This window comes from Lissotriton helveticus, chromosome 12 (assembly GCF_964261635.1).
Source record: "Lissotriton helveticus chromosome 12, aLisHel1.1, whole genome shotgun sequence".
NCBI lineage: Eukaryota > Metazoa > Chordata > Amphibia > Caudata > Salamandridae > Lissotriton > Lissotriton helveticus.
In genome coordinates this window covers 799,320,768-799,347,435 of record NC_136073.1, presented here as the reverse complement: position 1 = coordinate 799,347,435, position 26,668 = coordinate 799,320,768, and the positions used below count along the sequence as shown (strand labels likewise).

Genomic DNA, 26,668 nt, shown 5'->3' with positions numbered 1-26,668 from the left:
AAAAAATTGGCAAATGGCAACTTTGAAATAAGTGTTAAACACTTGCAGTGATGGTTGTTTGAAGTCTTATCGGAAGAAAAAAAGTTTTTGAAAAGATACATTGCCTTTTTCAGGATTTTGTTACTGAGCATGGAATGGCGGAGACCAGGCTGATTAGGGACAGAAGTTAGTCCAGCTGGCTACATTTATTTCAGATTTAGTTGATTTTTTTTTTTGATTTTTTTTTTTTACAGAAGATGCTCTGTCGTGTGTGTGTGTGTATGTATATGTATGTGTGTATATGTATGTATGTGTGTGTGTGTGTGTATATATATATATATATATATATATATATATATATATATATATATATATATATATACTGTATTCAGATTTTTAAAAACTTTTTATTGTTTTCATCCCGTCAGTAAGTTGAATCACTCATATACATAGCAAATCCATAACACATCTCAATTCAGCAATACACAATTCTGTACAGACCGTACATATAGAATCCCCCCATTGTTTACTGTTTCCGTCCAGTCTCGTCCCACCACCCTTCACTCCTCATCCAGTCCCGAGCTATCACTTTCATTGTCTGCTGGTGGATCACTAATACCCCCCCCCCCCCCTGTAGTCATTCCATGCCCCCCCCAGATTTTAGACCATTTTCTGGAGCATCCTCTATTACTAAACACTGCCCGCTCTGTTATCATAGCTTCATTCATGTTTATGCTCCATGCTGATAAAGAAGGCACCTCTACCCCTCCCCACCTCTGCTCTATTCCTCTTAGCTATCATCATTCCGAACGTAACCCAAGTTTGCCCATGGCGCGTAAGATCATTGGGCTCCCATATATTTAATAGACATCTGCGTGGTTCTGGTATAAGCGACACCCCTTGTACCTGTGACACAGTACGCAGCACCTGGGTCCAGTATGTCGCAATTCTGGGACATTCCCATATAGTGTGAAATAATGTCCCTTCCTCTCCGCAGCCTCGGAGACAAAAGGGGTGGTCTATTCGTTTCATCTTGTGTAAAACCAGTCTGGTGTAATAGGAGCAGTGCAGAATTTTAAGTTGTACAAATCTAAGGCGTGAGGGTATTCCTACCTCCCTCTGGGATGCCAACGCCTCCTGCCACTCAGAATCATCCCTCTCGCCTATGTCCTGTGTCCACTTAACTTTCAGGGGGCCTGTGGGATCAGGCACGTTGTTTATTAATTTACGATATATGAAAGAGGTAGCCCTCTTCTGCATGAAATCTGTCAGTAGTCTATCCTCCATAGGGGACGCTTCAGGGATCTCAGAGCCAGGGGTTATCGCCGACATCAGGGCATGTCCAATTTGTGTATATCTATACAGTTCAGAGGGCGCCATGTCGTATAATTGTCGGAGATGTTCGAACGACACCATTTCCCCTCCCTGCCACAAGTCCCCCACTGTTGATATTCCTATGTCATCCCAGTGAGCGAAGCCCTTACTGTTTCGGAGCTTTCCCAGTTTTTTTTTGTCCCATAGTGGTGTGAGTTGTGTCAGCACCCCCCTCCATCCCAGTTTTGTCTGCACAGCATGCCACAAGAGAAGCGTATGTCGCAATGGGCCGAACATTGTCAAGGCTCATTTTTTATCATATAGGGGAGAGAGCATAGTACTGGTGCCAGGTTGCGCTCTATCTGCCTTATACGCTGGATCAGTGTGGGACATGTAGCCAGTGATTAATCACCTTGAGTTGTTCTGCCCAGTAAGAGAGCTGTACATCAGGGAGCGCTATTCCACCGTCGTACCACCCTCTCACCAGTTTGAACTGCGCGATGCGCGGCGGTTTATTACCCCATAGGAGGCTAGAGACCTGCGCTGTGATAGCTTTCTGTATTCAGATTTTTAAATGATATCCTATAGTAAGAAAAACTGTGGATACTCGGTATAATAATAATAATCCACATTTGTAAAGCGCGAACCATCACCCGTTAGGGTCTCTAGGCGCTGGGGGCCGTCGGGAAGATTAAGCAAGCTATTGCCCAGAGTCACATGGTGCTGGGCAAATCCGCCGCCGGCCCCGGAGATCGAATCGTGATCCCCAGGTTCCGGAGTCAGTCACCCTGGCCGCGGCGCCACACCTCTCCCAGATTATTATATCAAACAAAAAGGCTCGGGGGAAGAAGGAAAGTAAGAAATAATAAAATATGGAAAAATATCCAATATGTGATATAGAGAAGCCCTTCACAACAGCCTCATGGTATCAAAAAATATACATTTATTTACTTCAACAATTCAGAAAGTTTTATGGCAACATATAAATAATCTCAAGCAAAAAGAAGGGAAAGCCGGTATACAAAAAACAATACATATAAACCAGACAAGTGGCGACAACAATACACATAACAGAGGAAAAAGGAACACCCTATACATAAATGCTGTGTCCTTATAATAATTCAAGCCACAGAGAAGCGTCGACGGCGTTTCGACCAATACATTATTTAACGGTCATCTTCAGGACTGGAGATTGTTCTTGTGCAAGAGATCTTCAGCCTTTCAATTCAAGGGAATTGATCAGTTAAAAAATCCAGGTGCTCGAAAATCAATGTTCGGACACGCAAAAAGATAGTTAATTGCACGCTAAGTTCTGGCTACTCAATAGCAAAATGTGGACATCATCAACACATTCGTATGGACACCAAATGATCCCAGTGGTGAAGTTGGAGTTAGTTCACCAATTCATTGTCATCTTGTAGAAATCAAGACCGCCAACTCGTTTCAACGTACACCTCTCCCAGATACATCGGATGTTGCTTAATAGCAAGCGGTGAGGGATACAAAGAATTGCGCTGTATACCCTGCAAGAGAGCACGAGGTTAGATACAAGTTTCATACAATTATATGCAAGAAAGATAAAACATGGCTTATCTACTTCCGACAACAATGGGCCAGAAACACCATCTTTCAGGGTGCCTTCCCCTTTGTCAAATCCGATCTGTCCTCCTCGTCTTTCATTTCCAGGCCATAATACTCTAACCATGTGTCCAAATCTTTTGGAATTTCCTGGGGCACCCCCTCGTCTTGTATGTTATCTTTTCCACCACCATGTATAAATCTAGGCACGTCCTCCATTCCGAGAGTGGGAAGTTGTTGGACACCCCAGTATCTTGCTATGTCCCTCTTGGCCACAACCAACCTCAAATTTGCAAGCGTGAGTTTATTACGCGGCAGATCAACCTCTGTAGGGATTCCCAGTAGGGAGCGTATCTAGCGTCCAACTCAAGTTGAGCTTCCAGTATATTATTAAGTTCCCTCAGTATCTTAACCCAATACGTTTTGATCAAGCTACACTCCCACAGGGTATGTATGAATGTGCTGCGTTCTCTATGGCACATAAGACACTCCAGGGTGTCTGCTCTTCCCATATTGTGCAGCCTAGCTCGGTCAAAATAAGTCCTGTGGAGAATTTTATACTGAATAAGTCATCGTCTCTGTTTTATCACCACTTCGCGTCGGTGCATGAGGGCAGCATTCCATTCAATGTCTTCCAGTGGAACTGTGGTGGGTTCCCATTTGGTCTGGAGTGGACCTAGTTTGTCGGGCATGTTATTAAGTAATGTCTTGTACGTCAGCGAGATAGTCTTGGTAGGCATCTCTTGCAATAATCTGCCCTCTAGGGGGGAATATTCCGGCAATGTAGCCGTGTCTAATCCTTCCACCCGCCAAGCATGGTGTAACCTAAGATGGGATTTTTTTGCCTTGTGTTTAGCTGGTTTTCGACTTGGCCTGGGGCCCTGATTAGCAGGTTCCCAGGCCAACTATCTGCTCTCTCTATAAAATGGACTCCATGTACCTTAGGTACATACCTAATTGGATATTGGGTCACCTTATGAGCCCCTGTATAGTGTACTATAGGTACCCAGGGCATAGGTGCACCCAAGGCCTATCACAACACGGAATACCTGGGGGTCAAAATCATAAGTCAAACAGGAAGGATCACAACACCGATAATACACCAATAACACCCGTGAGGATAATTTGTGTATTAAGGAAGCCAGGCCAAATCAAGGCTCAAGAGCGTATGGAGAAAATGATTCCCATCAGAAGCCACACTGTACCGCCCTCTTTCTCATCATTTGGGTTCTCCTTACCCAGGAGACAAAAAACGGCTGGTCAGTTGTTACCGTAGCCGAAAAATGTGACAAGGGGGAGGTATATTGTGCAAAAATTAAAGAGGCTCCTGAATAAAGCAGTGTATAGTGATAGTGATAATTGTGAAGTGAAAGGTAATCTTAAAATTAGGTGAATTGGGTAGAGAAACAGAATTTATTAGTATCTCCCAATCCCTAAGGTTAAAAAGCAAGTGTAAGTGCGGGTTTGAAATAATAACCGTACTTAATAGTGGTCAACATGTTTCTGCATGTAAGTGGAACAAAGTTTCCAATGCATTCGTCAGGACCAATTGGTGGTAAACACTACTGCTTATTGTAAATAATGAAAAAAATATCACCTGAAAGTCCCAGGTGTGTACTCAACCATGTACTGTCATTGCGTTGCATCACATGGTATTGGATCCAAACAGAAAGACAAAGACACAAAAACAGAAAAACATGAATAAATCATATTCTCAGGGGTTTTTTTGCAGTACAAACCCAGTATGACGGAGACCCATTCACACCTGTTCGGAAATCACATTCCAAATTACACTCACCCATGGTTGTTGGTTGAGAGGCTTCACCCCACCTGGCTGCAGCTCAGGTTGAAGGAGCACCGCTCTAAAAGTAATGTTATTTTGCTTTTAGAGTTGATAAAACAACAATATAAAAAAGTTTAAAAGGTTTAGGCAGAGGTCAGGTGTGGCTATTGTCACTCCATCACTATTTTCCGTGGGCGCCCCACCACCACAAACACTCAGCAATCGTATCCGGGGGACAATATTCCACCAAAGTACCCAATCGGGCAGAATCAAGTGGCAGATTGTGAATGCGATGACAGTACGCGGAAATGCTCTCAAGGTCAAGCACTGTTTATTAATATTTGCTTTGGTTTTAGATTTAATGCGCGTGTTAATAGATGCTAAGCGCGCTGTCAAATCAAAGCGGAACGAGCAGAGAAAAGCCGCCGCCCGCGATGCAAAGATAGAAGCAGAAAGCCAGCCGCCCGCGATATGCAGAGAGCGAAGGCATAACCGCTCCCTTGCATGCGCGGGTGCGTTCTAGCGGGCAAAGCGGCCGCCTACCTTTCCGTCGGTGTCTCCGGGCAGTCGTCTGTACTGTCTGGGGGGGCACCGGCGAGCAGCAACAACAGATGTTTGTAACCTTGGATTCTGCTGAAGCGCATCACGTGATGAGAGAGCAGTCACGTGATGCAGGGCATGATGGGACATGTAGTTCCAACTGTGTTTTTTGCAAATAGTAAAATAAATATGTCCAGATTGTTACCGGGACATATTATATATAGTAGTATTGTGCAAAAAAGTTGTATTATTCGCAAAAATCACCACGACCTCCAATACAAGAGGATATTACAAAGTGATTATAAGTAAAGTTTATTTGTTAAGCACAGGGAACTGTAGAGAGGTCTGGATAGAGCTCTAGTCTATCTATGTGTAAGGTTCATTAGGAGTGATACTGTTGGTCATTGTAAGGCTTAATGAGAACTAGAGAGAACTCCAGGGAATTGGCTCGTTCAAACCCTCCTTATCGCAGTTCAATCGATAGACCCATTTTTGTTCTATTTTGAAAAGGAAGCGACTGATGTCAGTACAAGACTCCGGAATATGAGGTTGTTCCAAGACTGTCCAGCAGAAATCATCCGGGCCGTGCCCTTTTTCCAGGAAGTGTGCCGTGAGGCGGGTGGCTTGCTTACGGCAACGCACTGTGCTTTTATGCTCTTGTATGCGTGTCCTTATCTTCCTAGTCGTCATCCCAACATATCGTAATGGGCACGGACATGTTATCTGATAGATAAGGTTGCTGCTGTTGCAGTTCGTAAATCTATTTTGGGTCCATGGGCGATTTGTCCCTATGTCCACCACAGTTGATTTACAAGTTTGGGGACAGACTGTACACGATCCACAAGGGTGGTGTCCAACCACAGGAGGTAAGTCCCACAGTGTGCCAACTTGTCTGGGTTCCTTGTTTCGTGGGCGTGTATGAATTAACCGGTCTTTTATATTTTGTCCTCTCTTGAAGGCAAAGATTGGGAAAGCTATGTCGTCCCCGCCGGTTTTCAAGATAGACCAGTGTTTCTTAATAATCCTCTGCACTTGGTTAGATCGACTGTTGAAAGTATTAACAAAGGCAATACGGTTAGTCTTCTCTTTGGGAGGATGTATCTCCAGAAGGGACTCCCTGTTATTATTGGAGGCCCGCTTCTTAGACTGGCGGATAATCTTTTTTGGATAGCTTTTCTCAATCAATTGACATTCCAGATTTTGTGAATGGGTCTTAAAGGCTTCCTTACTGGAGCAATTCCTTTGGACTCTGAGGAACTGCCCGAAGGGCAAATTGTCCCTCAGAGCACGCGGGTGGCAACTATCATATCGCAATAGGGCGTTTCTTGCCATAGGCTTCCGATAGAGCTCAGATTCGATTCCAGTTGGAGTTGCGTGTAACCTTAGGTCGAGGAAAGCCAGAGATGTGCGACTATACTCGATGGTGAATTTAAGGTAGGCGTTCTTACTATTCAACCAGCCGTGGAAAGACATAAGATCTTCTTCTGTCCCTCGCCACACCACCAGGATATCGTCGATGTAACGTTTCCATACGTGTAGTGATGGTAAATAAGGGTTGGCGGGTGTCAGAACTACTTGCTGTTCAAAATTATGGACGTAGAGATTCGCCAGGCTCGGCGCAAAAACGCTGCCCATGCTGGTCCCGGACACCTGCAGGTAAGTGGTGTCCTCAAAGCGAAAATAGTTCTCCTTATCGCAATTTCTGCTAGATGCATAATGAAGCGTGTTGGAGTGATAGATTGATGATCACTCTGCTCCAGCAGAGCACCTACCACCTCCAAGGTTTCAGTTTGCGGAATTGACGTATATAGGGACTCTACGTCGAAAGATACAAGGATATCCCTATCAGTATCAAATTGTACAGTTGGCAGTAGTCTTAGCACATCTTTTGTGTCTTGTAAGAACGTGGGCATGGCTTTGACCATGGGGTTCAAAAAGTAATCGACAAAGGTCGACAAAGGTTCCAACACTGAACCAATCCCGGAGATAATGGGCCTGCCGGGTGGGGGCCTCTGAGGTTTGTGTACTTTCGGAAGACAGTAAAAGTACGGGATCGTCGGGTGTTCAGTTATTAGGTATTGTCCTTCCTGGGGTGTGATCCAGCCCTCGGCGGTTGCTTCCTCGACCAAACCTCTTATTTTAGTTTGTATTCCTTCAGTGGGGTCTTCTTTTAATGGCAGATATGATTTCTGATCACCCAGCTGGCGTAGACACTCATTTCTGTAGACTTCGGTGTCCATGATCACTGTGGCACCGCCTTTGTCGGCTTGTTTGATGGTAATTCTATCGTTAGCTGATAATGCACGGAGAGCCAATTGTTCATCTCGTGCGAGGTTCATGAAGGGCTTAGTTTCTGTTTTATACAGGCGTGCAATATCGTTTTCAACGGCTGTTTCAAAAGTCAAGACCTTCGAAGGTAGTCCAGCACTGGGTGGATTGAACGTAGAAGGTTTCTTCAATCCGGTATTTTTGTCTTTATCCTCAGTGATTGTATCAATGTTTCTTGGTCTAGAAAAGAAATAATGGAGCCTTATTTTCCTAAAAAGCTTCGCCAATTCAATTTGGGCTACGAAAGGGTCCCCTTTCTGAGTAGCCACAAAACCTAGGCCTTTATTCAGAAGGCGCTCCTCATTTGGGGAGAGTACATGTGAACTGAGGTTCATCACGAGGCTGTCTGATTGCTTGTCCCTGCGGTCTCTGGCGGGACTTTCTTCCCGCTGCGAAGGTCCATTCCTGATTGCGGTGGAATATTCGTATTCCAATGGACTTGTGATGGCGTTGTTCCTTGTCGCCTCCTGCCCCTGCCCCGTCTCGGGCCAAACCCTAAAAAAGGAAAAGATCCAGGGCCTTGTTGCATTTGGGGAGGACCAAAGGGGCCCATTTGTGGCGGACCTTGGGGTCCATACATCCAGGGGTTTATCGGCCACCATGGTTGAAAGTTGTTGAAGTCCTGTTGTTGATGGCCGCTCTTCCAATTTCTTCTGTTACCACGGCCTCTGGGCATTTGGCCAGTAGACCCATTTTGTGAAGTGTCTGAATCGCTCGATGCTCCATCCGAGCTTGATGTGCCATATGTCGAGCCACCCTTCTTTCCACCTCGGTTGTATGTTGGTGCCGTATATGTATCACTAGTATACCTACCAGGGGCTGAAGCATATCTTTTGCCACCCCTGGCTGGCCATCCAAACTGACACAACTGGCTGATCACTCAGCTGGGGCAAGGTTGTGTAATCACCCCTTGCTTAGATATAGTATTCCTATGTCTAACCTTATATCTGGACACATATACACCTATAAGTCACTCCTATGGCAGGCCTTAACAATCCTGGAGGCAGAGTGCTTGGTTTTATGTGAGATGGTGCTCTAGCATGAGCTGAGCCTGTCTGCAGCTTTCGGAACCATGTCCTTATAGCTGTTCTAGGATATTGCCATACCATATACTCCTAAGTGCATTATGTACCTCGCGGTCAGATGCTAACTTTGCTTTGGCTTTATCAAAACATGTCGTGTAAGGTGTCATACGCTTTGGAATACTACCCCCTTGCCAGTCCTGGCGACGGGGGTAGCATTCCTCCCTTCTAGAGGGAGAAGACATGTTACTTCCATTAATCCCGGTTAAAGTTAAACAGAGCCTCAGCATCACAAAATGGATGCTGCTGCCACACACACAAGTCTGACCTCCTGCTGCTGGGAGTCCTTCCAGCGAGGGAGGCTTGGACAATAGGTTTCCTGTCACAGGGAGGTGCTAGCACCACCCCAGACAGGCTATAGTGTATTGGGGCAGGGACGGCTGAATGAAATGAGACACTGCCTGGGGCACACAAGGTGTCCCGTGCATAGTCCAGTTCAAACCGGTGCTGGGGCACTCCAGCCCCAGCTATGGCGTGAAACTGGACAAAGGGAAAGGGGTGTAACCACCCCCTTCCTGGGTCCCACCCATAGGAGGGACCTAGCAGGTAATCCAGCTTAGAGTTGGTATATAGGTAGGAGCTGAGTCCCAAGACTTTAGATTTATCCTGACTTAATCTCTGATACGAAACTCTGGACCTTTGTCATCCTACTCGACGTAGAAGACTGAAGAATCTCCCTTGTGGTCAAGGAGTGACCACCCTGCACAAGCAGGCACCATCAAGCGATCAACGGAGCCGGAGCACAGAGCCTCACAAGACCTGGACTTCCAGACTTCCTTCAGCCCGAGCCACAGCAAAGCTGAGACCCGTGGAGGAGACGCGGGACCGGCCATCTTGGAAAGCCAGCGAATTGCTTTCCGTGCAACTTCTGAGGCACCCTCGAAGTTGTGCATTGGGGATTGAGAAGCCCCAGCCCTGAGCACCAACTGCACCGAAGATCAGCCCTCCACACTCCACGAGTTCTGCGTGGGGCCCTTCTGCATTTTCCTGCTCGACGCGTCTGTCCGGTCACTTGCCCGTTGGCTAGTGGCCTCTGTGACAACGAAACCTTGAATTTCCAACGCTGGTCTGGTTGCTCCAGACTGGCCCTTGCTCCCCTGAAAAGGAGCAGCCCATCAGACCTTGCTGGTCTGACCCAGAAGCCATCTTCGATTCCTGCGTGGGTTGCATTTGCCAAGGCCTGTTGATTCCGAATCGAGAACCGACACCGCCAACAGCGAGAGCCTTCATGGGACAGTCCGTGCCCAGCTCCTGGTCGTCGTCGACACCTCCTGGTCCACGTGGCAGCGGAGACGAGCTTCACGACAGCACCTGATTGCTTCCCGACATCGCCTGGTTCCTTCCTGGTCACTGGCTAGTGACCCAGACTCTATCCCCTCTGCTTTCAGGTACTCTTCATCCTCTATCCACCCTTGGATCCAACCAGACTCTTCTCTCCTGGTCGCCTGCAGCATCTTTTCTCGAAGGCTCCATAGAACTCCACGACGAAACCGGACACACTTTGGGACCTATGCACCCGCTTCCTGTGGGTGAGGTAACGCGAGTACTGCGGTGCTCCTGTGAAGAGTAACTCTCCTAGTGTCCTAGTTTCAAGTGGTTAGCTTCTAGTCCAGTCGGAAGACTCCTAAACCTTTAACTTTCTAACTTTACGCACCCATTGACTTTTATGTGTGCACGCGTGTGCATTTAGACACTGCACCCGCATCCCGTGGGCCTCCTGCTCCCTAACAACTGTTAATCCAGTGTAGCCCCAGCGATTCCCAAGGCCCTAGGCCTTTCCATTGTTCGTGACGTGGTTCTTATACCACTATTTTAGTATATGGTTTAGTGGGCCACCAGGGCCTATCCATATTTGTGCAACTTATTGAATGTCATATTAAGTTACTTGTTATGTGCTTGGGCCTCTGCCCTCAAAGAGTTCAGAGGATTGTTTTAGAAATAAATACATATATATTTTGAATATATAACCTGTGTGGTGTCCTTTCATTTGGTATTAAAGGAATTGCATATGGTAAAACAGCTGGCTTCACATGCCCTCTTGAGTTTTGCCTAAGACTGCTTTTGTCCATGCTACCACTAGGATAGCTGGTCTATAAGGTTGACTTTACAACCATCACCATAAGGGTTGTTTGGACTGGTGCAAGGTGCTCACTAGAATAGTGACCATCATATACCAGGCCAACTTCTCACAAATGGTGCCAAAGTACCTTTCTCCATATTATCCCCCAATTTGGAGATCCCTGTCAGGTCCCACTGCCTAAAGCCTCTAAGCTTCCTGATTTCAGTTAATTTCGTTCCTTCCAACAAAGGGGTTTCCCTCGTAGGCTTCTTTTCCCAATTAATGATCTTTTCCGCACTTTTCCACGACTCCCGTACCCTTTGAGTGGCAGGCAAAAGGCGACTACTACCCTTGCCTTCATAGATGTAGTGCAAGGGTGAATGATCTCGGAATTGAAGTCGCTCCAGTGCATACGTGGGATGGTCTTGCGTGGCATGGGTTCATTCATTAATTACAATGAGATGGGCCGCTCAATAATAGGCTCTAATATCAGGGAGGGCCAGGCCCCCATTGTACAGATTGCGCTGCAGCGTTTGCAACAATATACGTGAATGGGCTCCGTCCCAGAGAAGTAGACATAACCCGTCATTGAGAGATGCGAAAACAGTCTCTGGTATTTTACAGTAGGTGTTCTGTAACACATAAAGTAGCTGCAGGAGTGTGACCATCTTGTACATGGCGGCCCTACCCATGATTGTCAATGGGAGTTTCCTCCACCTCTTGACATCCTCCTTAAAGTTTAAAAGGACTTGTTTAATATTATTCTCCAGGCTGGTGGCCACCTCAGTAGTGATATAGAGCCCAAGATAAGTGAACCCCCCCCTGTTGAGGTCTGTAGGCAGGTCAGGTAAGTCTGGGAAGCCTTGACCCTGCCCACTGGGTATAGGACAGATTTACTCCAATTGATCTTATAGCCAGAGTGTTGACCATGGTCTTAAAATATTTGCACAACTTTGGTGAGTGTCTTGGTTGGTTCCGTAACATACAGGAGGATATCATCCGTATATAAGGATATGCGTTCCTCATCTAGGAGGTGGGACTCGTCCACAAAACTGCCAACGGTTCCAGTATTAGGGCAAACAACAAGGGCGACAGAGGACATCCTTGTCTAGTACCTCTCCGGACAGGCCAGCTCGTCGACATGACCCCATTGACCCGGACTTTCGCCTCAGGGGCATTATATAGGAGCGCCAGCCATTCCCGGTAGACTGGACCAAATCCAAATTTTCCAGAATAGGTCGCATGGAAGGCTATTGTACCGCATCGAATGCCTTTTCGGCATCAAGTGAGAGGACGACGTGTGGACTGTCCCTACCCTGGACCGTGTCTAACCAGTTAGCAAACCGTCTTAGATTCAAACGTGTGGCCCGCTTCGGCATGGAACCTGATTGATCTTTATGTATGAGGGGGTAATAATTGCCAGAAGGCATGTTGCGAGAATACTGGCCAATATTTTGGTTTCAATATTAAGCAACGATAAGGGTCGATAGGACCCTCCGTCCTCTGGGGTTTTCCCCGCTTTATGAATCACTACCACTGCAGCCATTCAAAGATCTTTGGGGCGAATCCCTTCGTCTTTTGCCATGTTGAACATGCGTAAAAGATACAGGGCCAGCAGGACGCTATTTAGTTAAAAATAAATCCACCTTTAAGCCAATAGAGCCCGGGGTTTTCCCCGACTTCTTCTGGCCAATGGCCTCCAGCACTTCGAGGGTCAAATCCTCATCTAGCCTATCCCTCTCCTCTTGGGAGAGTAAGGGAGTTTCAATTGCATCTAGGTACTGAGTTACTTGTGCTTCACTCGCCTACATTTTGGCTTCATAGAGTTCTGCGTAACAAAGGCCCCCGCTATATCTTTGGGGGCGGTGTATGTGTGACCTCGGTCCTGTATGTCTGGCGTCCATTACCTTTTTACTCAACCACGTGAGCAATTTGCCCGCTCTGTCGCCTGTTTCGTATAATCGGTGCTGAACGGCTAACTGGCGAGCGTGACTCGTGCCTGATATTCTCTTTTTTTATGGCTCTTTGGCGGAGGGTAAGACTATTTATGGCAAGGGGATCGTTAGTCTCCAAACTGAGCAGAGTACATTCTAGGGCCTCTATCTCTTGAGTGTCTTGTCTTTTTCTTGTGGACAATGATATTTTGCGCTCTATCACGAATTACTGCCTTGAAGGCCTCTCATAGGGTGACCGCAGATTGCACTGAGCCGTCAATTTCCTTTAAAATATAGTTCCGAGTCCACTCGAAGTTCCCCGGCCACAGCCTGGTCTTGCAGGGCCCAGGAGCACAGTCTCAATTGAACTTCCCTATCTCTAGATTTGTCTCCAAACCGTCAGTAAGAGCGGTGAGTGATCAGAAATGCCTCTATCCAGATATTCCACCATATCGATATTTCCAATCTCACCCGCTGGAGCAAAGAGATAATCATGTCGAGAAAAAACACCCCATGGGCCCCAGAGAAATAGGAATAGGCTCTCATGGTTGGATGATGGCGTCGCCACAGGTCAGTCAGTCCCAGGGTAGCCTGAAATTTGGCTAGATGTGAGTCCATACATCTCGGATCGTGTCTGGGATCGGTCTAGTGAAGGTTCTAGCACATTGTTGAAGTCTCCTTCTAGAATGTGTATATCTGACTCAGAATGTAGTAGGAGCTCAGCCAATGTGTCTAGTGTACGTTGTTGCAATCGTGGGGGAGCATAGGCACTGATAAGTAAATAAAATTACGATTCCAGGTCCCCTGTACTGCCACGTGTCTCGCCCTGGTCCACCCATTGTTTCGTAACCTAAAAAGGAGGAGATTTCTTAATTAAAATTGCCAACCCTTTAGAACCTTTAGTGAACCCTACCTGCGCCAAGGTGAGATATTGATCTCTTCCCCGGAAGGAACAATGAGAGCCCATCAGATGCGTCTCCTGCAAGAAGACTATATCAAGTTTAAGGCTCTTGAGATAGCTAGTTACTAAACCACGTTTTATTTTGTTGCCTAACCCATTGACCTTCCATGTCATTACTGTTTATCTAATCTCGGCCATGGTGAAAAACCCAACGGGTCATGACGGTTACAACCCTCTTCAGCGGCACAAACATCACAATTCCGGTATCCACATGTAGTAAATGAAAAAAACAATCCCTCCTCCCCTCAATTGACCTTGTCCTAAAACAATTAACCGCGTTCCATACACATACTGTCCTGGGTATCAAAGCCCACCCCATCTCCTCAGACCGTCAGTCCACGTTGCAACCACTCCTGGGGGTATTTCCATGCGGTTATGAGGGTCGGCTCAGCTTGTCGCTTGTCACCCGCACCCGCCATCACAGCCGCTGGTAGCTGGAGAGGGGTGGAGGCAATAAATCTAGTGCGGTAGTGGGTCACTGCCCCGCGCTCCAGCCGTCTTTGGTGTCTTGCCCGGACACAGCAAGCCAGACCGCCCTCCGAGGCTTCTCTCTGGTAGGTCTGCTCCACCTCAGGGCAACCGGGCCAGCGCTTCCGCCGGCCGGGCATACTCTGCTCCACATAACCTCAGCAGGATATGGATCACACCCCGCAGCGAGGTAGCATCTCGGCGATCTGTGAGAACCAACTTCACCATTGGAGCCGCAGGTCACATCGCGGAGTCCTCTTCAGTCCGCTCCGGCGCCATCTTGGGAGACGCCGCGCGGGCCTGGTCAGGAGTCAAAGAAGCTCTAATCTCGCCCGAACTCCTCCGCAACTGCTTCCCCGGGCACGTTTCATCCTCAGCCAAGCATCCGATCCTAATTGGTATCATCGGACAGCGTCAGTGAACCGGATCAAAAGCAAGATTTGGTCGGGACCGGAGGAGCCGACGAGAAACGCCGCTACTCGGCCATAGTGCAGGCCTCGCCGCACCGCTAGTCTATATATTTAGTCCTGAGAGTGTTCCCACCTGGCCTGCCACCAGGTTTTACTTCATGATTCCTAGACACAGAGGGGTTTTTCTTTTGTTGTAATTTACTCCTGCAAATCTTCTCTCAACCTGCAAAATGTTCTATTGTTAGATTGCAAAAATAAAGCAAACTTTAAGACCAGATGATTGTAGGTGTCAACATTTTGTATTTAGGTTTCGCCTGAGGCAGTGCATCTGCTTCTGTTGTGAAATCACTTGTAAACAAATAAAATTGGTGTAGAGCCTGACAATAGCTTACTGTTAGTTAGCTTTGTCACTTGCTTCCTTGCTTATGATAGGTTTAGCGCCTTCTTGCTTCGATTTCACTTATTTAGGTGTTGTCCACTGCGTGGAGCTTCCTGCGGCCAGTGTCCTAACACTGCGTACTTCTGCAGATGGTACTTGTGTTTTAAAAAAATTTTGCACTCAGAGTGCATACGTCTGACGTCCGTCCACATCTCACCACTGTCCGTTGTCTTGCCCCAACCTTCTCCCACCCCCATCTTTGTGTTGCTTGCCTGCCATTTTTTGCCCCATGCTACAATTTCTTTGCTACGTCACAACGCCCTTGACATCCTCATCCAGCTGTAGCTTGCTCCCTTTCACCATCCATCATCTTGCCCCAACCCCTTCCTCCCTCGTAGGTTATTTGTTCCACCCTCCTTTCTCCATCAGTCATTTGTGTTCTCCATGTTGCCACCTTCCAACCTATCCCACCACACAATAAAAAAACAACATTGACAATGACACACAGCTGCCGCTTACATGAGAGCTGGTTGGCTTTGTCAGTTTTCTAGGCATGTTACACAGCAGCTTGGCTGATAGTAAAGAAAACAGGCATTGGCATAGCCAATAGGTCTCGCCTTTGGGACCTTTTAAGTGTTTAGCCATGCAACAGTTTTTGTTGCACCAAGAATATTGTGCTGCATCCAAAAGTGAGACCTATTGGCTATGCCAATGCTTGGTTTTTGTGGCAGTCATCTTATGCCCCTTCTGACATGACATTTAGACTCCTGTTATGCCTATTAGTTTTGGTGCGTTGGTTGTCTTGAGTATGGTAGCTTTCTCCAGCACTGGTGGAAAGGAAACCTTGGGGGTAAATGATCGCCGAACAAAAGACACATCACACATTGCCGTCAGGAGTCGGTGGTCACGGAAGCCTGTATTAAGGCCGGTTCCTTCCGCAGCCTGAATAACTGCTTTGTGTTTGCTGCAGCCTGCTCTTGACAGGTATTCTAAAAGGGAAGGGTTTAGTTGGTTGTGCAACAAAGTGCTGCTAGCTAGATGCAGCATCGTAACTTGTGTTATAAGATTTTATCAATGAATCCTGCATCTCTGTCGGGGTTTGGCAGACTGTTTCAATGACAGTTCTGTGGCGGAAGATGATGTCTCGATACAGCTCCGGAAGAGCGCAGGGTGAAAGGGAGCAAGTGAACGAGAAAGACCCAGAGAGAGAGAGAGAGAGAGCGAGAGACAGGAGAAAGATGGAGACAGGAGAAGAGAGAGGGAGAACGGACCGACAGATGAGAGGGGGGCCAGAGGGAAAGAGATGGCGATAAAAGACAAAGCGATAAAGAATGCAGGGTGGTGTGCATGCGTTGATGGAAATGGAGCCCACGAGTGGTATGTTAGAAAACCAAGAGCGACGGGTGGGTGGCGGTGGGGGTACGACACAGAGAGGGGATGGGGAGGGGATGGGGTCGACCCAGATTTCCATCGAGAACTGACACTAGCATGAAGCATGCAATCAACACAAGCGCTAAAACATAAGCGGGCCCCGCAATCATGTGTTTGCTGGCCCGGGAGTGGTGCGTGCATGTATGCATGCGGGCACAGTCTGCTCTTTTTCAAAGCACATACTCGTGCCTGTGGCACGCCGCTGCGCACTCCCACAAGGCGTATGCCGTCATAAGCACGAGTATGTGCTTTGAAAAAGAGCTGTACGACGGCTAAAGGTCTCCTATGCAGTGCATGCGCACTGCGTAGGCGAGACCTAAAAAGCACTGCAAAGTGGTTAGCATTTTTTTAGCGCCAAGATGAAAAGCAGCCATGCTTCTGTACAACATGGCAAAAAAATTTGACAAAACCAATATGTCTCACAATTGCGAGACCCGTTGTCTTTGCAGTGCTTCTTTTGTTGGCTGTCATCCCATGTTGTCTGTTCTGTACACAATAACATAATCCAGAATCAGTGGTAGATATAATCTCCCCACCACTTAAGTTGTACACAGGGCAAGACCTAAGCACACTTGTTGACAATGACAACATTGCTTCCAGGACCTACAAATGCAGGCTGTCCGATGTTTGGTTACATTATTTTTGGGGGATTTATTTATTTTCTACGATAGTTGAGAAGCTGGACTGCGGAGTAAATGCTGGCTCCCTAAACAGATCTGTGTGTTTTCAGTATAAAGTAGGGTGCATCTGATTGAATTTTTCTTTCAATGTTTTTCTCAGTCTTGACTGTTGCAGTCATTGAAATGTTGAGCTATATGCACACATCCGGGGGCTTATCCGGCCTTGCCATGGATTTGTGAAGGTTTCTAGTTTGGCATTTCTTGGACTGCATGAAGGATTCCAACCTTCCATAATAATCATGGAAGTAATTGCTTCCAACTGCAACACTTCTCCTCTCTTTATATCTGACCTGCATCTCCTTAAGAAGTCAGTAAGAAAAACATTCGAAACCAATAATGCAGAGCGGCAAGAGCTAAGTATTTTGTTCCCTTTCTCAATAGGTTTGTAGCCAGACCTCAAACTCCAAGTGGTTAGGAGAAAGGGAAGATGAACGAGGAGCAGGAAGAAAGGAGCAGGCAATATTTATCTGAAACCTGAGGGAAACGTTTTGGGGATAAGAAAGAGACTGTATCTGGGGATATTAAGCAAGCTTAAGGATAACCGTTTATTGACTAGTTTAAAGCCGTTTGGCCTGGGTAGTGGCTCTGCACCTGTTCAGAGACACTATCTTGCACTTGCAAGGTCTCACTTCAGCAATGAAGAAACCTATTTTGTGTTCCAGGGTTGAGTATTACTTGTGTTTGCTAGAATGAATTTGTGACAATCCCAACTCGGACCTTCTCTCTCTTTGGCAAGGCCGTTAGGCACAATCTGTAGGTTAGGTATGAAATCACCACAAGTAAAAATCCTCGACAGCTAAAAAAAACAAAATTGCTCAAGCCCTCAATTTACCTGGGATTTCTGCGCTAGTCAGAAATTCATGAATGTTTCTTTTCTTGTATCTTTAAAACACATAAGTGTATGTTAATTTATTGGAGATATATATATTAATATGCTCCAAGAGGTAAACTGAATCTACAGAAACCAGCATTGAAAATGCAATAGGTATCGCCTTTTATTAAGTTAAAGCCATTTGCTTTGCTAATGGTATTGTATAGCAAAGTAAACGGCTTTAACTTAATTAAAGGCCAGACCTATTGCATTTTTAATGCTCGGTTTTTTTTTTAAGGTCGCGTTGAGCTCTGGCAGGAGCCAGGGCATCACCATCGAATAGTTTAAAGCCCTGACCGGTGGGGACCTGCATCATTTAACCCCTTCCACGCTGATGACGAGCTGGGCTCGTCATGAGGTAGCCTCCTGCTACGCTGATGACGAGCCCAGCTCGTCACGTAACATGCGCTTTCGGAAATCTCCGCGTACGAGCGGAATTCCGACTGCACGCACGCGGTTAAAGAGCTATGGGACTGATGTGCACTCTGGGGCAAAGCAGCTGCTTCACCTCTGGTCGGTTGGCCCTCCTGCCTGCAGACATAAATGGTAACTGCGTAGTTGGAATGAAGTGCGCAAACGTAAACTATTCAGAGGATGGCACGGATGAGACTCTTCCCAGGTGGTGATGTCACCACTGACTGTTAGCAGCATCACGTAAACAAATGCCTTGTTCTGTGTGGACAGCGACAGGCCTCTAGGGTTGAGTGGTAGCCACGAGCTTCAGTAGATGTAAGCCTGCCTTTCTTGTGTACCCTTAGGTGTACCAGTCGGACTTTTGTTTTAAAGCTTGCAGCAGAATACAGCTCCGATCGCCAGAAAGGAGCGCCGGTGGGTGCACCGGCTCAAGTTAACCAGCGCATATGAACCGTGCGATCTCTAGACTCTGAAACCAGTCCGACCCCCTCTCAACACACTGCTGATCCCCGCGCACCGGTGTATGCAAAATGATGGCTCGTGCTAAACAAGCGTCAGGAGCCATTCAGCTCGCCCATACCTGCATCCGAGAAGAGGTGGCTTGGCGCAAATTATGAGCCTGCTTGTTCAACCAGGCCCCATGGGGGGCTCTCTCAACACAGGGTGGGGGGGGGGGGGGGCGACGAGGAGTGGCCCACCAGGAGTTGTGTGTAACCCTAGCCCTACACGGGGACAGGAGATGTGCATGTGTACGGAGTGTCCTGACGCACATTGCCGGTCCAGGCGCGCACATGGTTTGTGTCCCTTCGCAAACCAAAGCGACGGCAATAGTCTTGCCAAGGCGAGATCTAAAAAGGACCATCAACAATGCATTTCCTATCATCATCTTTGTATAACCCTGACATTCAGGTGCATAAATATTATACGGGTGCAGTTAAAATATCTTCCTTCATGCCGAGTTGTAGTCAGGGGTGTTGATTATCTTATTCAAGTGTGCCTTTGTATATAGATATGTAAAATTCTGTATTGCTCCTGTTTATTTGTTTTTTTAATGTTTTTTTTTTTTTTTAAGGGTGCCCAAAAGATTTTTTTAATTGCTAGCTTGTCTTGTACAGCACTAGCAGTGCTTAAAAATTTGACTATTACCTGTCGACAGAAATAATTGCGATGCCAATTCAGTTGGTACAGACGGGTGTCCCAAGAGTCTCTAGCGTAGGGACTACTGTTGGAAAATAAATTCCTGATTGACAGTCTGTTTAGGTTGAGTGCTTTCCCTACATCAAGACACGCCAGTTGCTTTTCCATATGTATGAAGAAGTATGTTTGATCTGCTTTCTTTGTTTATTTTAGGACACACAGGAGAAGGAAGCTGTCCCCCCAGAAAAGGCAGAAGAGCAGAAATTAAAAGCCAAATATCCCAGCTTGGGACAGAAGCCAGGTGGATCAGACTTCTTGATGAAAAGGCTTCAAAAAGGGGTACGTGTGGAGTAATCCGGCTGTAAGAAAGACTCCGTTTATCATGTTAGACCGTAAATGTTCCTAGACCACATAACTGCGTGACAAACTCTGCTATTTGATCCATTGGTTAGCGAAAGTGGTAAGGGAGGAAGAAGTAATTAAATGCGCAATTACACTTAATTATTTTTAGTTTATTTTGCCCCATTAGAAAGTTGCCTGTTTGGGTCACTTTCAGATATAATTGGGTCAGTAGAGAATGAAGTGTAAGTGTTCATTATTGTCCTTCTACTGATTATGTCTTGAAATCTTTACAAAAAATTCAGAACCAACTACTGTGACTGGAGAGATGCACAGATTTTTATTTTTTACGGACTTTAGATATCCCTTATTTTGCTGTTTAAGTTGCACAATTGCTGTATGCCTGGAAAAATAACCTTTTTATTTCCACTTGCCCATCATAGCACATGTATGCTTGCGTAACCTTCTAAAATCCATTGTTGGTGGGATTGCTCCAGTAAAACTATCGTAACTTAGACCCCTAATACCTGTTATTGTGACCAAATTAAAATCCCACAGGTTAGGTTCAGGACACTGTAACTTTGAATTAGACTGATCAGAAAAACAGATGGACAATAAAGCGAGGAACTTTTAACAAGCATGCGCAACCTGAGAGTCATAAAAATGTATGCTCTTTTTAAAAAAAAAAAAATTGACTATTCCTAAGAAACTAATTATTTGTTGAGTAAGTACCTACCTCAGGTAATAATCACACCATTGACTGGGTGAACCACTAAAGTCACTTAATTAACCAGAGTGCAACCCCTAGTAGCTATGGCACAGAACGGACAGGCTTAACTTAGAAGCAATGTCTAAAGTATTTATGCAGTCCTAAAATGGTAATAAAGCTGAATTGCAAAACAATAAGAATCTCAAAACGAATTACAAAAATGGAGTAAAAGTTGATACAATAACCCCAAAATGTCACAAAATCCAATAAGGGAAACCGGAGAAATGAATTTTAAAGTTTAAGTAGAAATAGTGGCAAGAAGAACAAAGTGCAAATGATAATAAATGGTCAGGGTAGAACCAGACGTATGGGCAGTTTGACGCTGACCATGGTGGCACACGAGTTGTATACACTAACCAGTTTAGTCCTGGTCAAAGAATGTACCTTCTGACTTTAATACTCAGAGGAGTACACTTCTAAATTCTCACAGGAGGGACCTGGGGACTCGCAGGGGTCCAAGTTAAGGTGCCACCGGGCAGTTGCTGGAAAAGGTGTCTTGTCGCTTGAACAGGAAGTCAGCCTTATGACCATTAAAGTCCACTTTTTGTCCCGAATACAAGAGGAAGAGCTGATCTAGCCTTCGCAGGTCTCAGATAGCGGTTTCAGACCTCTTCTGGTAATCTACAGGTCCAGCAGTGTTTTTGAAGTAGGTGCCAAGTTTATGCGTAGCACAAGCTTGTGGGTGGGAATGACCCGGGCTAATCCTGCTGACTTTGGGCGTTTTCAAGATAGCCAAAGTTTTCGGACACACTAAACCTGGGCTCTTGGGGGGCGAGGCGGGGGACGTGGGGGGTAGGGAGGGGGTTGTAGGTAGAAGTCTGGTATAATAAAGCTGAGCTTTGAGCAAGCATATTTCTTCCCAGTGTTTTCCCACGGAACAGCCAAACCAGCTACAGTGAAAATAGTTTTAAGGGCATTTTCAGTGCAGGACATGATTAACAGTAAATCTTTATACGTCTTAATTTTAAATACCATACTCCTACCTTTATAGTCAATAGGGGCTACCGAGGGGTGTCTTAATATAAATATTTAAAAGGGAAGATACGGCCGGTCAAATGAGGTTATGTTAGACAGGTCGAATTTATGCAGTGAAAACGTGCACAGCCCGGTTACTGGTGGCAGGCTGGCAGCCATGTTTACTTTGCCACTCAAGTGGATGGTACAGGGGTTGCTTCAGTTCAGTTGTGACACTTAATTTTCTGGCACCAAGTACACTTTGGTACCACACACACTAGAGACTTGTAGGCAAGCTAAATAAGCCAGCCAGGATTTTACCAGTTGTACTATGCTGAAAGGAGGAGCACAAGCACTTTACCATTAGTTGGCACTGGTAAAGTGCACTGAGATCTATTACTAACAAAAATAGGGTTCAGCAAAAAGGCAAAAAATTACAGGGTGACCCAACAAAGAGGAAATTTCCAAAACCATTCATAACTCTGTCCCTCTCACCCTTTGCGGTGCTCTGCCGTAGAACACACATTTGTTATGTGCAGGCTCTCAGGGCTGATTTAAAATGTGTGCAAACATTATGATAGATGGCACTTTACTGTGGTATTCAGAATATTTTCCATTGTAAAATATCAAAGTGAATGTATTATTTAATAAATTCTTCTGGTGGCACCAGTAGTGAAGCATTCACAGAGCACCTCAAAGGGCACAGATACAAGCAACTGTTTAGTTTTTGACGGTGGTAGCTATAAACGTAATGGCTTATAATATTGTTGTTACACGACAGTGGATAATAACACATTATCAGGTTGTGTTGTTTTAAACCACTCTGTGCCTTGCTCTGAGATACAAAGAACTTTGAAAACTTAATTGATCTGTTTAAATATTAAACAATTTTGATAAATAGCTGCAAGAATTTGATGTTGAGGCTTGGTCTGGGGGCATTATTTCGACCCGTAGGCAAGGACAAAGACCCAATTGTAGGACTTCAAAAGAGCAGCATCCAGAATTAACTCATTAAGAGTCTTTTTTTGTTTTTAACCTAAGTCCAATCCTCTGTATAGCACACATGAACATTGTTTTTAGTATGTGCAGTATTCAGTTGGTAGAGCATTGATATTTTAAATAAATATATTTGATGATAAGCAAATGAAGTAAATAGGTTGTTGGAGACAGTCCTGCAGAGCTTGATAAGTATCCGATCATGTTGGCTAATCCAGATGAATTGATTGAATACTTAATGAAAGTAACCAAAGTACTAAAACCGTTCTGGTTGCCAAACACACGCTGTTCAGGCACCTAAATTAAATGGGCAATAGTGTGTTGATAAATATCACTAACTCAACATGAGATGTAAAGGCCCGAGATCACAACAATAATCTTATGATATATCTCATGAAAATGTTGTTTAACATTTCATTCCTTCAATTTTTGGTTCACTGCCAGTAAGGTGGTGGTAAACGACATAGGGGAGAAAAAAAGTTGTCATTGTGGGTGGAGGCAATAAAGAATACAGGAGTGTGTTTTGGCTGCAGCAAACCTACACCATAACCCATTCAAATTCCAAAGGAGACATCAACACAGATGCACAGTTTAATAATTGCAATGAGTTCTCCTATTTAAAACAAATCCCACATCTGAACTTGAAAAAGTAGTCTACTGACTTATAAGTGGCTGCATTGGGTGGGAAAGGGAGTGGCAACATCTCAGAAGCAGAGCTTGTCTCAGAGAATCTTGAAAACATTTAGTTAGGGAACAGTGCTTTTGGGGCTCATAATCTTCCACATCACTTCTCATCTAGACCTTGTGGTAGTGCATTTATTTTATAAAAATTGTTGCTCACTCCGGGTGTGGCAGGTTACCTTCCTGATTTTTTTACGGTGCCCTGTGTCGGCAAGATCTGTTTGAAATCATTTATAACCTTTTATACAGTAAACGAGCCATTCCTCTACCCATTTTTTACAGCAGAAGTATTTTGATTCTGGCGATTACAATATGGCCAAGGCGAAGATGAAGAACAAGCAGCTGCCAAGTGCTGGGCCGGACAAGAACTTGGTGACAGGAGATCATATCCCCACGCCGCAGGATCTGCCCCAGCGAAAGTCCTCCCTTGTGACCAGCAAGTTGGCTGGATAATGTGCTTTCCTGCTTGTCAGAAGAAACGCCTGTCGAACTTAAGTGTATCCTAGGGCTGGGATGGACGGATTTCACTTACTCCAACACTTCTCATACTTTAATGAAGCAGGATGTTGTGTTAAGTCCTAGCCATATGCTCAGATTTTTACAGTTGGTGATCAATATGTTTAACAAGTCCTTGTTGTTCTCGAAAGATCTGCATCTCTCGGTGTGGCTAACTCATGGATAAACTTCAGTATTAAGCTGAGGCTTTCACTAAGGCCAGCTTGAGATGAAGTTTTCAAGTCGGGATCAACATAACTGACATCTAGGAAAAGCCACCTTTAGCTGATTGGCAGTGGGGGCCAGTGGGAACCAACCCTTAACTGGGGTCAGTCAGCTTTAGCAAATTTTCAGTCAAGTTCCACTTCACAAGATGTTCGCAGATGGGAGCTTCAACTAATTACTAATGAGGGCTGCTACAGCTAAAACTCACTTAGCACCAGCGTGAGCCTATATATGTTGAGGGCCAGCCTGAATCGGTCATGGCAACCTAAGTTGTTGGGATGTTCTGGCCAATGGGAGTTGGTGTTCAGTAATGGCTGCCTTTGGCATATATACAATAAGAGGTGGTATTAGCTGCCTTATCAAGAAGTCTGCCTCAGCAAATCTCCTCTTTGGGCCAGCCTTAGCTAATGTTTACTGAGAGCTGGCTTCACCGTACTCACTTAGTTAGCTTTAGCTAGCTATCGGTAAGGGACGGTTTCTGCTAACTCTCAGCGATGGCCAACTTTAGCTGAGATTCACTGGGGTCTGCCTTTAGCTGATCTGCAATATGGGCCAGATTCAGCTGACTGTTGTGTCCAACTTCAACTGACAAAAAAGTGAGCTCAGACTTCAGCTGATGATCCGTGAGGGCCCACTTCTTTTCTTTAGCTGACTTTCACTGATGGTCAACATGGGTTTGAGCAGACATTGAGTGAAAGCCACCATGAGCAGATGTCCTCTCATAAAGATACCTTATCATGAAGCTCTCCATTGAAGGTAGGCTGATGGTCTTGAAGTATGGCATACAATCAAGTCTTCGTTTTAAGGCTTTCGAGTGCCTAGGGTTTTAATGTTTGACTGATGAGTGGAGCTCTCAAAGACGTGACCAGTCTTGGTCACCTTTCAGTAGTGACGATAAACAGGCTAGGAAGAATCCTGACTGTCGATAGCACAGAAGATGGAAATTTTCCCTGTAGAATCCAAGCCAGAAAATTTACAAGACAAAGAGGAAGTGAGGTGATGAAAAAGTGCCCTACTATGGATGTTGAATATAATTGCACATCGAACATGAAGATATGTACCGAAATTTATTTTTGTAGCTGTGAAAGAACTGCTAATAGCTGGGTAACATTTTCTGCTGCAGTTTTGTTTGTGTAAAAATCAGTGTGCTGAATTTAAGAGGCATACTGAATTTAAGAACTTGTGAAAAGACATGTGAAGTTGCTTGTAGGTTCCATGTCAGCAGGCTCGGAAATGTCCCCAGCTCTCTGTAGTGACATCCGACTTAATGCTGCCGATCATAGGGCTAAAGTATGTAGTGTATGGGTTCGCAAATTGACTTTAAACAAAACAATTAACGTAAATGCTTCCTCCCCTGTTTTTTTTAAGATCTGTGCAGTTGTGTGATTGAGGGCCTGAAAATAGGTGTCTGCATTTTTAGTGGCTTGGATTGCTATACGAGATTCTCTTAAGGTTTCAAAAAACAGGCTCGTTAACATTGATGTTGCTGTGAATCAGAAGAAAGTCAAAAGCATCTACTTAGTAACAGCAAGTTCTAAATTGACACTTTAAAAACAAAGTGTACTTTTCAGGTTGATAAATTGTTTTCACACAATGGGAGTCCTTGGACGCCCAAAGACATGATGAGAAGTCCTTGCTCACAGTCTAACATTGTTCACCACTCCCTACTTCGGAGTCTCCGAGCTCTGCTGCTCAGGCCTACGCAACCTTTAGTTTACATTGAGTTAGCCTGCGATGTTTGTAGTGGTAAAAATAATTCTTTATATTGTTAGCTCCAGTGCCGTGACCGTTCTCTGTGGTTCTTGTAGAGTGAGTGATTTTTTTTGTTGTTTTTTTTTGTTTTTGTTTTGATCGCGAGGTTGGTTTGAGAAGATGGAATTGTTCACTTCAAGCACACACCACAATATTAAAACAGGTGATCACCAGACTGTAAAAATGCCAGATTGGGAAATATGTACAGAGAAAAGCAGTGCGACCCTTGGGAAGGAAAACCAGATAACCCTCTCGCACAGCGGTCGAGACACATTCATAATCTGTGCTCTGCTATATGCATGCATCTCTGCTATAAAGCTCTGGCTGCTTTCCCTGAGGCAGTATGCTTTCTCTCCAGAGTTACTGCATGCAAGTACAGTCTGGGCAGGGCCAGAAGTTGCAGTGCTTCATTCTAAAGGTCAGGGAATGTGCAGATCTCTGCCTGCAAACAGTGTTTAGACACTTTGCTGCTGTAGAACCCAGAGATCTAAATTGACAAGCCTCAGCCTATCTGAAGGGGATTCCAAATTTTCGCAGAATCAGACCGGTTTTCCGGCTGTTGTCTGCACCGTGGGGATGGTGAGCTTTTTCTTACTGCTATAAACAATAGTGGCATTTGTGTAATACTTTACTATGGGCGTTATGTGGGAACTTTTGCACTCGCACAAATACAGCAAAGCAGATGTAAAAAGTTTTATTGTTCATTAGTGGTGTATTTGACAGTAAATGAGTTTTTAATATTCCATAGTGCAGCTGAAGTGCAGAGACAGTCATCCACTGAAATCAGTGAGTGTACAATGACAGAGGCTATTCCCTTTTGGCGAATGGAGAGCACACATTTGGGAATCATGCTAAATGTTCTGACATGTCGTGATTAATGAAACCTAAAAAGACGAACTATGTGTTGATCGTTGATTGAAAGTTATCAAATGAATATGAGAAAGTTATGTTTTTGAGGGTGAAAGTCACCCACCTCATGTATCCCTTCCTCAAATCTTTTGCTTACGAGTAGAACTCCATTATTTGAGCCCTCAGCTTTATTTACCAGATGGCAACATGAGCTCCTTGTGTACAGTGGATGGTGTGACCTCAACTATGTGAAACAGTTC

The 26,668-nt window shown here is 45.3% G+C and overlaps 1 protein-coding gene across 2 annotated transcripts in view; it reads left to right on the top strand.

The window, feature by feature from the left end:
* The window catches only part of ENSA (endosulfine alpha), a 42,526-nt gene extending 16,070 nt beyond the window's left edge, over positions 1-26,456 (top strand). Inside the window, exons 2-3 of one of the 2 annotated variants that reach the window (XM_078671283.1) lie at positions 19,562-19,687; positions 23,373-26,456. In XM_078671283.1, the coding sequence (XP_078527409.1) occupies positions 19,562-19,687; positions 23,373-23,540 (294 nt within the window). In that variant the 3' untranslated portion in view covers positions 23,541-26,456. Of the gene's footprint in view, positions 1-19,561; positions 19,688-23,369 lie in introns of both variants that reach the window. The other variant, XM_078671282.1, reaches the window with a different exon arrangement.
* Positions 26,457-26,668: the final 212 nt, after the last annotated feature.